At 47.3% G+C, this 15839-nt stretch overlaps 1 protein-coding gene across 1 annotated transcript in view; it reads right to left on the bottom strand.

Annotated features, from left to right (window-relative positions):
- The window catches only part of LOC311100450 (formin-like protein 1), a gene marked incomplete at both ends in the record, with an annotated part of 65331 nt that overhangs the window by 35766 nt on the left and 13726 nt on the right, over positions 1-15839 (bottom strand). The window contains one exon of the mRNA XM_084141372.1: positions 3202-3285. Within this exon, the coding sequence (XP_083997498.1) occupies positions 3202-3285 (84 nt within the window). The remainder of the gene's footprint in view (positions 1-3201; positions 3286-15839) is intronic.

The raw sequence follows: 15839 nt of genomic DNA, 5'->3' as shown, positions 1-15839 counted from the left end.
ATACCTACTGTGAAGCATGGGGGTGGAAAAATCATGCTTTGGGGCTGTTTTTCTGCAAAGGGACCAGGACGACTGATCTGTGTAAAGGAAAGAATGAATGGGGCCATGTATCGTGGGATTTTGAGTGAAAACCTCCTTCCATCAGCAAGGGCATTGAAGATGAAACGTGGCTGGGTCTTTCAGCATGACAATGATCCCAAACACACCGCCCGGGCAACGAAGGAGTGGCTTCGTAAGAAGCATTTCAAGGTCCTGGAGTGGCCTAGCCAGTCTCCAGATCTCAACCCCATAGAAAATCTTTGGAGGGAGTTGAAAGTCTGTGTTGCCCAGCGACAGCCCCAAAACATCACTGCTCTAGAGGAGATCTGCATGGAGGAATGGGCCAAAATACCAGCAACAGTGTGTGAAAACCTTGTGAAGACTTACAGAAAACGTTTGACCTGTGTCATTGCCAACAAAGGGTATATAACAAAGTATTGAGAAACTTTTGTTATTGACCAAATACTTATTTTCCACCATAATTTGCAAATAAATTCATAAAAAATCCTACAATGTGATTTTCTGGATTTTTTTTCTCATTTTGTCTGTCATAGTTGACGTGTACCTATGATGAAAATTACAGGCCTCTCTCATCTTTTTAAGTGGGAGAACTTGCACAATTGGTGGCTGACTAAATACTTTTTTCCCCCACTGTACAGGGGGGTACCGGTGCAGAGCCCTATTTGGTAAAAGACCAAGTCCATATTATGGCAAGAACAGCTCAAATAAGCAAAGAGAAACGACAGTCCATCTTTACTTTAAGACATGAAGGTCAGTCACTCCGGAAAATGTCAAGAACTTTGAAGTTCCTTCAAGTGCAGTCGCAAAAACCATCAAGCGCTATATTGAAACTGGCTCTCATGAGGACTGCCACAGGTATGGAAGACCCAGAGTTACCCCTGCTGCAGAGGATAAGTTCATTAGAGTTACCAGCCTCAGAAATTGCCACCCAAATAAATGCTTCACAGAGTTCAAGTAACAGACACATCTCAACATCAACATCTCAACATCAACTGTTCAGAGGAGACTGTGTGAATCAGGCCTTCCTGGTCGAATTGCTGCAAAGAAACCACTACTAAAGGACACCACTAATAAGAAGAGACCTGCTTGGGCCAAGAAACACGAGCAATGGACATTAGACCGGTGGAAATGTGTCCTTTGGTCTGGAGTCCAAATGTGAGATTTTTGGTTCCAACAGCCGTGTCTTTGTGAGACACGGTGTGGGTGAACGGATGATCTCCGCATGTGTCGTTCGCACCGTAAAGCATGGCGGAGGAGGTGTTATGGTGTGGGGGTGCTTTGCTGTGATTTATTTAGAATTCAAGGCACACTTAACCAGCATGGCTACCACAGCATTCTGCAGCGATACACCATCCCATCTGGTTTGGGCTTAGTGGGACTATCATTTGTTTTTCAACAGGACAATGACCCAACACACCTCCATGCTGTGTAAGGGCTATTTGACCAAGAAGGAGAGTGATGGAGTGCTGCATCAGATGACCTGGCCTCCACAATCACCCGACTTCAACTCAATTGAGATGGTCTGGAAAAGCATTCCAGGTGAAGCTGGTTGAGTGAATGCCAAGAGTGTGCAAAGCTGTCATCAAGGCAATGGGTAGCTATTTGAAGAATCTCAAATATAAAATATATTTTGATTTGTTTAACACTTTTTTGGTTACTACATGATTCCATATGTGTTATTTCATAGTTTTGATGTCTTCACTATTATTCTACAATGTAAAAAATTGTAAATACTTAAGAAAAACCCTTGAATGAGTAGGTGTGTCTAAACTTTTAACTGGTACTGTCTAGTACCAGTCAAAAGTTTGGACACACCTACTCATTCAAAGAAAGAAATTCCACAAATTAAGTTTTAAGAAGGCACACCTGTTAATTGAAATGCATTCCAGGTGACTACCTCATGAAGCTGGTTGAGAGAATGCCAAGAGTGTGCAAAGCTGTCATTAAGGCAAAGGGTGGCTATTTGAAGAATCTCAACTATAAAATATATTTTGATTTGTTTAACACTTTTTTGGATACTATATGATTCCATATGTGTTATTTCATAGTTTTGATAGGTGTGTCCAAACTTTTGACTGGTACTGTATTTATATATTTTTTGTATTTTACCCCCTTTTTCTCCCAATTTCAATTACGATCTTGTCTCATCGCTGCAACTCCCCAACGGGTTCGGGACAGGCGAAGGTCGAGTCATGCGTCCTCCGAAACATGACCTGCCAAACCGCCCTCCTTAACACCCGCCCGCTTAACCCGGAAGCCAGCTGCACCAATGTGTCGGAGGAAACACCATTCAACTGATGATCGAAGTCAGCCTGCAGGCGCACGGCCCGCCACAAGGAGTCGCTAGAGCGCGATGCGCCAAGTAAAGCCCCCCGGTCAAGTGTAGTGATGCCTTAAGCACTGCTATGCAGTGCCTTAGACCGCTGCGCCACTCGGGAGGCCTCATTTATGCAAATATAACCAATGATATATCTGTTGGTGAGGCTGAGCCAATGTTGGGACATTGCATGTCGGGATGCCAATCTATCATTCAATGCCAGGTCAGAGTAGAGGTAGACGGCCTTTGTTAACAATGGCTTTAGCTGTGCTAGATAAGGGAAGGGACAACATTGAACCATTGCAGGTCTGTGCTACAGTGACAGTGACAGGTGTCCTGTGTGTCACTCCCCTCTGAGCCACAGGAAGTTATCTGCCTTGTCAATGTTGCCACAGCAACGTACAATTTTGATGAGGTTCCCAGCAGGACACAAAGTGTGTGTGTGTGTGCACATGTGTGGTGGTGGGTGGTTGTTTCTTGTGTGCGCAAGTGTGTGTGTGAACAACCATTCTCACTGCATTAGTGTGTCAATGGGGTCCTTTCCTAGAAACTAGGACACACTGACAAAAAAAATACTTGACACCTCAATGCTGCTATACAAAGGTCTGCCAAGTTTAAAGGATGTAGTGCATATCATCAGGGATTTATTCATTACAACGTAGAATTCTCTAAAGAAGTTTCACTTGGTTATCATACAAACTCACACTGAAGTTCCCCTAAGAACTATGATTACATCCTGTTACTGTAATGTTATCCACTAGGTGTTATTGAAACTTTAACAGTACAGTAGACTGTTGTATGGTGCAGTGGAGTTGGAGTCCCACCTCATCACAGACCAGTTCCCACTTCTTTTCGTTGTCATATTGACACAGGATCTTCACCTTGTCTGGAGGCAGATTCATGGAGCTCTATGGAGAAAGAAAGAGAAAGAGCCAGAGCCAGACAGACAGAGTGAGAGTGAGAGTGAGAGTGAGAGTGAGAGTGAGAGTGAGAGTGAGAGAGAGAGAGAGAGAGAGAGAGAGAGAGAGAGAGAGAGAGAGAGAGAGAGAGAGAGAGAGAGAGAGAGAGAGAGAGAGAGAGAGAGAGAGAGGTGGAGGGAGGAAGAGCATATAGGGACAAAGAGAGAGAAAGTATTAATATGTCAGAAAACAGTTTGATACCATGTGGTGTTGGTGAAAACATTTGGCCTTTATGAAATGTCATGTTTTGACTGGAGTTTGATAAGCAATGATGGCAAATTATGTTTGGTTGCAACAGGTTCCATTGGACTAATTTTAAACATAATTAGTTTATCTTAAAACCTTTTCTTACTACAACTGAAAACTATAAACACAAATTGCTGTGTGACATTTAGCCTGCAGATATAATGTACACTGAGTGTACAAAACATTAACTTCCTAATATTGAGTTGCACCCCCTTTTGCCCTCAGAACAGACTCAATTCGTCCGGGCATGGACTCAATAAGGTGTCGAAAGTGTTCCACAGGGATGCTGGCCCATGTTGACTCCAATGCTTCCACAGTTTTGTCAAGTTTGCTTGATGTCCTTTGGGTGTTGGACCATTCTTGATATACAAGGGAAAATGTTGAGCGTGAAAAACCCAGCAGTGTTGCAGTTCTTGACACACTCAAACCGGTGCGCCTGGCACCTACTACCATACCCTGTTCAAAGGCACTTAAATATTTTGTCTTGCCCATCCACCATCTGAATGGCACACATACACAATACATGTCTCAATTGTCTCAAGGCTTAAAAATCCTTCTTTAACCTGTCTTCTCCCCTTCATCTACACTGATTGAAGTGGATTTCACAAGTGACATCAATAAGGGATCATAGCTTTCACCTGGATTCACCTGGTCAGTCTATGCCATGGAAAGAGTTCCTAGTGTTTTGTACACTCTGTGAAAATCCTGACTATATGAATAGGCCACGTGAATAGACAGGCACACAATGTCCCTTGAATGCACAATGCAGCCAGTTGCTATGACAAACTCATCAATAATGCAACAGTACCTCAATGACTTCATTAAGCGTCACTCAGCGACAGCAATCCTGTCCCTATACAGTCGCCTTCTTCAGGGCCCCCATGACTCAGAGGTCAATTTCACTACCGACAGGTGACCCTAACTGCTGACAGATAGTATTCCTGTTACACCTAGTGGCCTGGGGCTGTTGCCTCAACACCAGAGAGTGTATTGCTAAAGAGACTTTGTTATTGGTCTGACTGAATGTTTCAAGAGGGAGGTATGGAGAGACAGGGGAAGGGAAAGGGGGAAAGAAATGATATGAAATATGTTTTAATTTACTCAGCAACTCAATGCTCGTTCTTGGACACCTCTTTGTTTCAGCAACATCAAGCGCCTAGCGCTCTCAGAACAATGTCTGTTGACAACAAACACATGGTTATTTCAATACAGAGTTACAGCATTCATCTTCATATAACATTCCACTCCTAATCCCCACCTATATGTACATATCTACCTCAAATACTCCAGTATCCCTGCATATTGTACATTTGGTATTGACACTGACCCTGTATATAGCTTCCTCTCTTATTTCTTATTTCTCGTGTTTAAAGAAATATATATTATTAGTTATACTATTTTAATATTGATTACTGCACTGTTGGGCAGAGCTTGTAAGTTAAGCATTTCACTGTACTTGTGCATGTGACAATAAAACTTGAAACGAGATGTTCTCTGAATTTGGGCTAAGCCATGGTCGCCACTCCCATCCACCCAAGGCAAGCCAGCCTGCACCCAGTAAGAGGATCCCCTGAATGAATGAAAACGAAAGACATTTATACCTTGGGCCACGCCCTTAATTACAATGAGGCACACCTGGGAACTAACAGGCCAAGAGGGTGCGTTCAAGACAGTTCCACAGTTCTAGCCTGATACAATAGTTTACATCATTCTGACATAATCTCGTAAATTCTTTCACTCACACAGTCTCAAAAAAGTTGCTGGAGAGATTGATAGAGAGCTACAGAGAAGGTCTGCCTGTAAACATTATTACATCATTCACCATAGTGAAGTATTCTGTATAAGTCCTGTTGTTCATGGTTTACTGTATGTAATGTTAGTAAAAGGATGAACATAGCATATTATAATGTTCCCATTTTTACATTATAGGTGTTTATAAGCAGATTGTAAGCCGACTTTTAGAATGAAGTCAGATGTGAAACAGTCCCCATTCTCACTAATATTGAACCTCAAAAGTCATTCATATGAGTCACTGTTTTGATGTTTTACTGCCTACAGTACAAAACAGAAGCTTTACTACTTTAAGCGGTTAGACAAAGTGAAAGACTTAACATAGCACCCATTCATAAAGGAATCATTGTTCATTGCTGTAACATAGGTGCTCAACTATTTCATTTATTAGTATTTTTAAACAGTACTTGTTACTGTAAACACGTTTTCCAATACATAAACTCTACTCTTGCATAAACATCCTATGTCATGCTACCTAGACTAAGCCTTTACTTTGCAGTCAAAGTAGTAGGTGACCAGGAATACCACTCCTACCTGAGGACTTCTAGCCTGATCCCAGATCTGTTTGTGCTGTTAATCACAATGACCATAGAGTGGCCAAACAGATCTTGGACCAGGCTGGAATACTTTCTCCTTCTCTGAGCAGAGCCAACAGATTGTTGTTGGTGAGGTTGCCATCTGCTATGAGAAGTCAAGTTATGTGCATGATAATGAATTGTAGACTGCTAGCTGAATATACAGTTGTGTCCTTGTCAGACCATAGTCTCTCACGGACTCTTTCCAACTCCCAACTTGACCTCTGGTGACAGTGAGAGTTATGAATGAGAGGCGCAGCAGAGGGGATCCTTCACCCCAAGACACACAGACATGCATGCACACAATGCACACACCTCCCCATAGACTCCATGTTCATTAACACACCCACACTGTCCTATATTATTGTTGGACCTCCGGCTTCAGCTGCCTGCCCCGCCCCAACCAAAACACCTCCCTCCTCACACACACACACACACACGCAGCACATCCTTCTGTACTAATTATAGCCCAACACAGCCCTGCCACCCGGTGAAACTGGGCTAGACGACAGGAGACTCCCACTCAAGGAAAAATATATATATATATATTTTTACCTCGCCAACCCACTCCTCCTCCTAACGCTGAAGGCTAATGGCCTTTTGGTTTTGATGAATCCCAACAAATATTTTAATTGTTTCTAGTTTCTTTCTACACATCTGGTCAGTCAGTTAAAAGTGATTTGTGTCACACACGGGGGTGGGAAAACTGGTGCACTACTGATAACGAAGAGCATGCTAAATCAATGGTACAGCCAGTGCTCTGATATATCAGGCTTGATAAATTATGTTGGATCAATAAACTGGGATCAGAGTTGGCTGGTGGCTAGTCCTGTACAGGGGCACGCAGAGGAGAAACCTACTGGAGTTTTACGATAGTGTATATGCACAGTAGGGGCAATATGGCGTGAAAGTCACCTGTTTTTATCTCATTTATATCATGAAGCTAGTGTTACATATGAGAGACGTGCATTTCTGTATGTGGTCCAAATCTGGAAAATACCCTGGTAATTCTCTGTAAAAAAAAATGGTACATACCGGTACTTAGTACTGTAGGTCCATTTGTTACCATTAAATTGACTGGGCCACCAGTCTCTTTAGGAGCTCTATCTTAAAAGACAGTAGTGATGGGTCAAACTGCACTCATCCCATTTCAGATCTTATTGATTAGACCTCCACCCTGCTCTCCTCCCTCACATATGCAGTACATAAACAGCCATGCCCCATAAGGTACCACTGCCAGTGACACACCCTCTCTTGCTGTGTGATAAAGCAGAATGAGTGTTACAGTTGGTTCGGTTTTTTACGTGCATATGCGTGGCGTGCAGGTGAACATGCACAGCATGAGAGAGCATACAGTATAGTATCAAATTGCTCATTGTCATAACAAAGTAAATGTGGCACTCAGACATTAGGCTTCACTTCCAATTTCATCATTCACTTTAAATAGGCTGATCAACTCTAGATCCGTAACTCTCCAAGGACACTGTCTATCTCGGCTATCAGGAGGCCTCAAGAAGTGTGGTTGAGGCTGCCATGTCAAGTAGCCTGGGAGCATGTCGCTTCCTTCTGTTTTAATTAAGCTGCTATGTTTAACAGAGGCCCACTCAGGAGGTAGGGCAGTTAGCTCCTATCCGTTTCTGATCTAAATAGGTCATTTTGGCAGTTGGGGATAGGCGAACAGTCAATATGTGAGAGGCTAAATTCCGCCAAATGGGTAAACAATACTACAGAGAGGGTGGAAAGGGTGACAGTGAGAATACCTGCATTGCGTGCTATTTGTTAAACTAATAGCAAATTACTTTGACATACAGCATGTACAGTGTTTAGGGCATGGAAATTAATAAGCTGTCAAAATCTTGCCTAGGGTGAATTCAGGTGGAGTTGAGACATTGTCATCATTACGGTCTCTACTCAGTCTTGTGCTGTACCTGTCAACCAAACAACCTTTAGGGGGCTTTAGTGGTCCATTGTATAAGGTTCTGTAATTGATACCTGGGTTGGCTCCCACCAATGTGGAGTCTGGGGAGCCATCTTGGCTCTCCGGCTGTCAGCGTCTGGGTGCAGTGGGGAAACGGAATCAGGCGCAGGACACAGAACTGAGAATAAATGGCTTTACTTGACTCCAAGTAAACACAGCAAACCCTCCACGCAGGGAAGAGCAAAAACAACAGCTCAACAGACGACGTAACAAAGAACAATCACGCACACACCCAGGAGGGAAAACAGAGGTAATATAGGGAAACTAATAAGCCTAATGAGTAACAGGTGTGAATATTAAAGACAGAACTAGTGAAGACACAGAAACATAGATCGGTGGCAGCTAGTACTCCGGTGACGACGACCGCCGAAGCCTGCCCGAACGAGGAGGAGGGGCAGCCTCGGCCGTATCCGTGACACCGGCAACCTATTCCTGTCTCCTCAGTGGAGCAGAACACAACATGGCCGTCAGTTTCTCAGTGGTACTCTATAATTTCATACAAGCATGTGTACACAAACATGTTCAAAGTAAATTCACACACTTTTGATAAAATCTAAACGCACAAGTAAGCTGCATCTGAATAATTAATGCATGTTTTCATGCTCTCATATACAGACTGGAATGCATACGCAGGCGCACACGTACACACGCTTATCTACAGTACACAAATCCACAGATGCACATTTACACATCCAACCATCACCACATTGCACAGTGGGAAATATGCAAAGTGGTATGCAAAGTACAGAAGAAAGACGCTCAATACACATTTGAATAGGGAGAGGGAGGAGGGTTGAGCCAAGGCATCCCTTTAAGCACCTTGTTATTATCACCACTTATATCATGCTGATCTCTGCGGTTTAGATGCTAAACTGCTTCAGCACTTAACACTATCAGCACATAATTATGTGACAAACAGGTTGTTCATAGAATATGAACCCAGAGGGAGCATAGTGGGTCAGACATGGCGCCCGGGGCGGCAGGTAGCTTAGTGGTTAAGAGCGTTGTGCCAGTAACCAAAAGGTCGCTGGTTCTAATCCCAGAGCAGACTAAATGAAAATCTGTCAATGTACCCTTGAGCAAGGCACTTAACCCTAATTGCTCCTGTAAGTCGCTCTGGATAAGAACGTCTGCTAAATGACGTAAATGTAAAAATATAACACACATTAATGCAGGCAGGTGCACACAGTAACACACACACACACACACATGCAAAGACACACACACTCAGATGCAAACATACACACACACACAGACGGGAACAAACACACAACCCAAACACACAACCCTCCCACACACAGTGAGGGAAAAAAGTATTTGATCCCCTGCTGATTTTGTACGTTTGCCCACTGACAAAGAAATGATCAGTCTATAATTGTAATGGTAGGTTTATTTGAACAGTGGGAGACAGAATAACAACAAAAAAATCCAGAAAAACGCATGTCAAAAATGTTATAAATTGATTTGCATTTTAATGAGGGAAATAAGTATTTGACCCCCTCTCAATCAGAAAGATTTCTGGCTCCCAGGTGTCTTTTATACAGGTAACGATCTGAGATTAGGAGCACACTCTTAAAGGGAGTGCTCCTAATCTCAGTTTGTTACCTGTATAAAAGACACCTGTCCACAGAAGCAATCAATCAATCAGATTCCAAATTCTCCACCATGGCCAAGACCAAAGAGCACTCCAAGGATGTCAGGAACAAGATTGTAGACCTACACAATGCTGGAATGGGCTACAAGACAGCTTGGTGAGAAGGTGACAACAGTTGGTGCGATTATTCGCAAATGGAAGAAACTCAAAATATCTGTCAATCTCCCTTGGCCTGGGGCTCCATGCAAGATCTCACCTCGTGGAGTTGCAATGATCATGAGAACGGTGAGGAATCAGCCCAGAACTACTCAGGAGGATCTTGTCAATGATCTCAAGGCAGCTGGGACCATAGTCACCAAGAAAACAATTGGTAACACACTACGTCGTGAAGGACTGAAATCCTGCAGCGCCCGCAAGGTCCCCCTGCTCAAGAAAGCACATATACATGCCCGTCTGAAGTTTGCCAATGACTGATTCAGAGGAGAACTGGGTGAAAGTGTTGTGGTCAGATGAGACCAAAATGGAGCTCTTTGGCATCAACTCAACTCGCCGTGTTTGGAGGAGGAGGAATGCTGCCTATGATGACCCCAAGAACACCATCCCCACCGTCAAACATGGAGGTGGAAACATTATGCTTTGGGGGTGTTTTTCTGCTAAGGGGACAGGACAACTTCACCGCATCAAAGGGACGATGGACGGGGCCATGTACCGTCAAATCTTGGGTGAGAACCTCCTTCCCTCAGCCAGGGCATTGAAAATGGGTCGTGGATGGGTATTCCAGCATGACAATGACCCAAAACACATGGCCAAGGCAACAAAGGAGTGGCTCAAGAAGAAGCACATTAAGGTCCTGGAGTGGCCTAGCCAGTCTCCAGACCTTAATCCCATAGAAAATCTGTGGAGGGAGCTGAAGGTTCGAGTTGCCAAACGTCAGCCTACTTGGCTCATCGCGCTCTAGCGACTCCTTGTGGCGGGCCGGGCGCCTGCAAGCTGACCTCGGTTGTCAGTTGAACAGTGTTTCCTCTAACACATTGGTGAGGCTGGCTTCTGGGTTACGCGGGTGGGTGGATGTTAAGTTGCGAGGTTTGGCAGGTCATGTTTCGGAGGATGCATGACTCGACCTTCGCCTCCCGAGCCCGTTGAAGCGATGAGACAAGATCGAAAAAGGGGGTAAAATACAAACAAAAATAATAATAACTGCAATTGAACTGCAGTTATGCTGCACTGTAACTGCAGTTACACAGCAAAATTACTGGAGTAAAAGAACTGTGTTATTTTGGACACAGTATTTTCAGCACACCGCAGTTATACTGCACTCTAAATGCAGTTTACTACAGTGTGCTGCAATTATTGTCACGGATTCTGCTGAGGCTGCTCCTCCTCCTTGCTCGGGCAGGCTTCGGCGTTCGTCGTCCCCGGAGTACTAGCTACTGCCGATCGATGTTTTCGGTGTTTGTCTTGTGTTGTCTAGTTAGTACACCTGTTGCATATTAGTGTTGATTGTGTAGCATATAAGTTCCCTTGTTTTACGTTTGGGCTTTGTGTGTTATTGTTCATTGTCTTGTTGATGTTCGGCCTAGCTACTACTTCGGATTACGCATATGATGTTTTTCCCTCCAGTGTTGGAGACGTTTGTTTTGTACGTAACGCTCAGTAAAGTAGTCAACCTGATTATCTGTGTCCTGCGTCTGACTTCACTCGCCGCGTACACATCACCTCCTGACAGAATAACACACCACCATGGAGTCAGCAGGACCAGCGGTACCAACGGAGTCTTTAGAGGAGCGCGTCAGCAGCCAAGACGCCATGATCCGAAGACTCAGCACCGCCATGCAGGATGTGATGGACACTTTGAGCCGATGGGAAAGAGGAGGTTTGCCCACACCTCCTCCTACAATACCACCACCATCGGCCAGACCCATCGTTCCATCTCTGGAGTCCAGTGGGATTCGGCTCTCGCTCCCGAGGGCTTATGATGGCACCGCAGCTGTCAGGGTTTCCTGCTTCAAGTAGAACTCTACCTGGCAACCATTCACCCGGCGCCCTCGGGATACGAGAGCGTTTCCGCCCTCATCTCCTGTCTATCCGGCAAGGCATTGGAGTGGGCCAATGCCGAATGGAGGGGAATAGACGCCGCCACCATCAGTTATGCGGAGTTCTCCCGCCGCTTCAGGGCGGTTTTTGATCATCCCCCAGAGGGGAAAGCGGTGGGGGAGCGTCTGTTCCACCTCCGACAGGGGAAGAGGAGCGCGCAAGATTTCGCCCTGGATTTCCAGACTCTGGCGGCCAATGCGGGATGGAATGAGAGGGCCCTCATCGACCACTATAGGTGCAGCCTACGGGAGGACGTTCGCCGAGAGTTGGCCTGCAGGGACACCAACTTGAGCTTCGATCAGTTGGTGGACATGTCGATCCGTCTGGATACCCTGCTGGCTACCCGCGGACGTCCGGAGTTGGGGCCGTCCATTCCATCCCCCAGCACCTCCGAGCCGAGCCCTATGGAGCTCGGGGGTGCTGGTGCTAGAGAGAGGAGGAGAGAGACCCGGAGAGAGGCCATCCCCTGCACCAGCTGTGGCCGTAGAGGACACACTGCGGTTCGGTGCTGGGGAGGGTCTCCTGGGAATCGAGGCAGCAGGTCACGCACTGATGAGTCATTCCAGGTGAGTAAGCGCCCAACTCACCCAGAGCTCTCTGTTGTCCACTTGTGTATCCAAGTTGAATTTCCCCAGGTTTCATCTCATTCCCAGCATAAGGCGCTAGTCGATTCAGGCGCAGCTGGGAATTTTATTGATCGCAATTTCTGTTACAAGTTAGGTATTCCCCTCCTACCAGTAGATGTGCCTTTCCCTATCCATGCCCTAGACAGCCGTCCTTTGGGGTCAGGATTGATTAGGGAGGTCACGGCGCCACTTAAGATGAAGACGCAGAGGGGTCATGAGGAAATTATACAGTTGTATCTGATCGACTCTCCTGCGTTTCCTGTGGTGCTGGGGCTTCCTTGGTTAGTATCTCATGACCCCAACATTTCGTGGCAACAGAGGGCTCTCAGGGAGTGGTCTGATCAGTGTGTCGGGCGGTGTGTAGGTGTTTCCGTAGGGGCGACAACGGTGGAGAGTCCGAACCAAGTGCCCGCACTGCACATTCCTCCTGAGTATAATGATTTGGCACTCGTCTTCAGTAAGAAGAGGGCGACTCAATTACCACCGCATAGACAGGGGGATTGTGCGATAGACCTCCAGGCAGGCGCTGCACTTCCACGTAGTCATGTGTATCCTCTGTCTCAAGAGGAGACGGCGGCTATGGAAACATACATCGCCGAATCTCTGGGACAGGGATACATACGGCCCTCCACTTCTCCTGCGTCCTCTAGTTTCTTTTTTGTGTAGAAGAAGGATGGAGGGTTGCGCCCATGTATAGATTACCGTAGTCTCAATCAGATTACTATTAAATACAGTTATCCTCTCCCTCTGATTGCGAGTATGACGGAGTCATTACACGGAGCGCGATTCTTCACAAAATTGGATCTCAGGAGCGCTTACAACCTGGTGCGCATTAGGGAGGGATATGAATGGAAAACAGCATTTAGTACCACCTCGGGTCACTATGAGTATCTCGTCATGCCATACGGGTTAATGAATGCTCCTTCAGTCTTCCAATCATTTGTGGACGAGATTTTCAGGGATTTGCATGGGCAGGGTGTAGTGGTGTATATTGACGACATTCTAAAATACTCTGCTACACGAGCCGAGCATGTGGCCCTGGTGTGTCGGGTGTTGGGTAGGCTGTTGGAGCATGACTTGTATGTGAAGGCTGAGAAATACCTGTTTTTCCAGGAGTCCATCTCCTTCCTGGGACATCGGTTGTCCGCGTCAGGGGTGGAGATGGAGATTGACCGCGTTTCAGCCGTGTGTAATTGGCAGACTCCCACCACGGTTAAGGAGGTGCAGCTGTTTTTGGGTTTTGCCAATTACTACCGGAGGTTTATCCGGGGTTTTGGACAGGTAGCAGCTCCCATCACCTCCCTGCTAAAGGGGGGCCCGGTGCGTTTGCAGTGGTCGGCCCGAGGCGGACAGGGAGTTTAGACATCTGAAGGACCTGTTCACCTCGGTTCCGGTGCTGGCGCATCTGGACCCCTCTTTGGCGTTCCAAGTGGAGGTGGACGCGTCAGAGGCGGGTATTGGGGCTGTACTGTCTCAACGCTCGGGCACGCCTCCTAAACTCCGTCCCTGTGCCTTTTACTCTAAGAAGCTCAGCCCGGCGGAACATAATTACGACGTGGGGGACAGGGAGCTGCTAGCTGTGGTCCAAGCCCTAAAGGTGTGGAGGCATTGGCTTGAGGGGGCTCAACACCATTTTCTCATTCTGACTGACCATCGTAACCTGGAGTACATCCGGGCAGCTAGGAGACTGAACCCTCGTCAGGCTAGGTGGGCCATGTTTCTGGCTCGGTTTGTCTTTAAGCTCACCTATATACCAGGGTCACAGAACGTTAAGGCAGACGCCCTGTCCCGGCGATATGACACAGAGGAGAGGTCCATTGAGCCCACTCCCATACTTCCGGAGTCTTGTCTGGTGGCACCGGTGGTGTGGGAGGTCGATGCGGAGATCGAGCGGGCGTTACGTACCGACCCTACTCCTCCAGAGTGTCCAGAGGGGCGGAAGTACGTGCCGCTCGAGATCCGTGATCGACTGATTTATTGGGCTCACACGTCACCCTCCTCTGGTCATCCTGGTATTGGCCGGACAGTGCACTGCCTTAGTGAAAAGTACTGGTGGCCAACATTGGCAAAGGATGTGAGGGTTTATGTCTCCTCCTGCTCGGTGTGCGCTCAGTGTAAGGCACCTAGACACCTGCCCAGGGGGAAGTTACAACCCCTACCCGTTCCACAACGGCCGTGGTCTCACCTATCGGTGGACTTTGTCACGGACCTTCCCCCCTCCCAGGGGAATACCACTATTTTGGACGTTGTGGATCGGTTTTCTAAGGCCTGCCGTCTCATTCCAATGCCGGGTCTCCCTACTGCCCTACAAACTGCTGAGGCCCTGTTTACTCACGTCTTCCGGCACTACGGGGTACCTGAGGATATAGTGTCTGATCGGGGTCCCCAGTTCACCTCTAGAGTCTGGAGGGCGTTTATGGAACGCTTGGGGGTCTCGGTTAGCCTTACCTCGGGTTTCCACCCTGAGAGTAATGGGCAGGTGTAGAGAGTAAACCAGGATGTGGGTAGGTTTCTGAGGTCCTATTGCCAGGACCGGCAGGAGGAGTGGTCGGGGTATATCCCCTGGGCAGAGATTGCCCAGAACTCACTTCGCCACTCCTCTACTAATCTGAATTATTTTCAGTGTGTGTTGGGGTACCAGCCGGTTCTGGCACCCTGGCATCAGAGCCAGATCGAGGCTCATGCGGTGGATGAACGGTTTCGGTGCTCGGAGGAAACATGGAACGCTGCGCATGTCCATCTGCAGCGGGCTATCCGTAGGCATAAGGCGAGCGCCGATCGCCACCGCAGTGAGGGTCCAGTGTATGCACCTGGAGATCGAGTCTGGCTCTCGACTCGAAACCTGCCCCTTCGCCTGCCCTGCCGGAAGCTGGGTCGGCGGTTTGTGGGGCCATTTAAAGTCCTGAGGAGATTGAACGAGGTATGTTACAGGTTACAACTGCCCAATGATTATCGCATTAACCCCTCGTTCCATGTGTCTCTCCTCAGGCCGGTGGTAGCTGGTCCACTCCAGGAGAATGAGATATGAGAGGCTCCTCTGGCCCCACTGGACATCGAGGGGGCTCCGGCGTACTCAGTCCGGTCCATCGTGGATTCGAGACGTCGGATGGGGGGTCTGCAGTATCTCGTGGAGTGGGAGGGGTACGGTCCGGAGGAACGGTGCTGGGTGCCTAGGAGGGACATCTTAGATCCCTCCCTCTTGACGGAGTTCCACCGGAGTCATCCCACTCGCCCTGCTCCGCGTCCTCCTGGCCGTCCCCGAGGCCGGGGTTGGCGCACGGCTGGAGCCGCACGTCAAGGGGGGGGTACTGTCACGGATTCTGCCGAGGCTGCTCCTCCTCCTTGCTCGGGCAGGCTTCGGCGTTCGTCGTCCCCGGAGTACTAGCTACTGCCGATCGATGTTTTCGGTGTTTGTCTTGTGTTGTCTAGTTAGTACACCTGTTGCATATTAGTGTTGATTGTGTAGCATATAAGTTCCCTTGTTTTACGTTTGGGCTTTGTGTGTTATTGTTCATTGTCTTGTTGATGTTCGGCCTAGCTACTACTTCGGATTAGGCATATGGTGTTTTTCCCTCCAGTGTTGGAGACGTTTGTTTTGT

Source organism: Coregonus lavaretus (genome assembly GCF_964263955.1).
Source record: "Coregonus lavaretus genome assembly, chromosome: 25".
Lineage (NCBI taxonomy): Eukaryota > Metazoa > Chordata > Actinopteri > Salmoniformes > Salmonidae > Coregonus > Coregonus lavaretus.
This window is presented reverse-complemented; position numbering and strand designations above follow the sequence as displayed.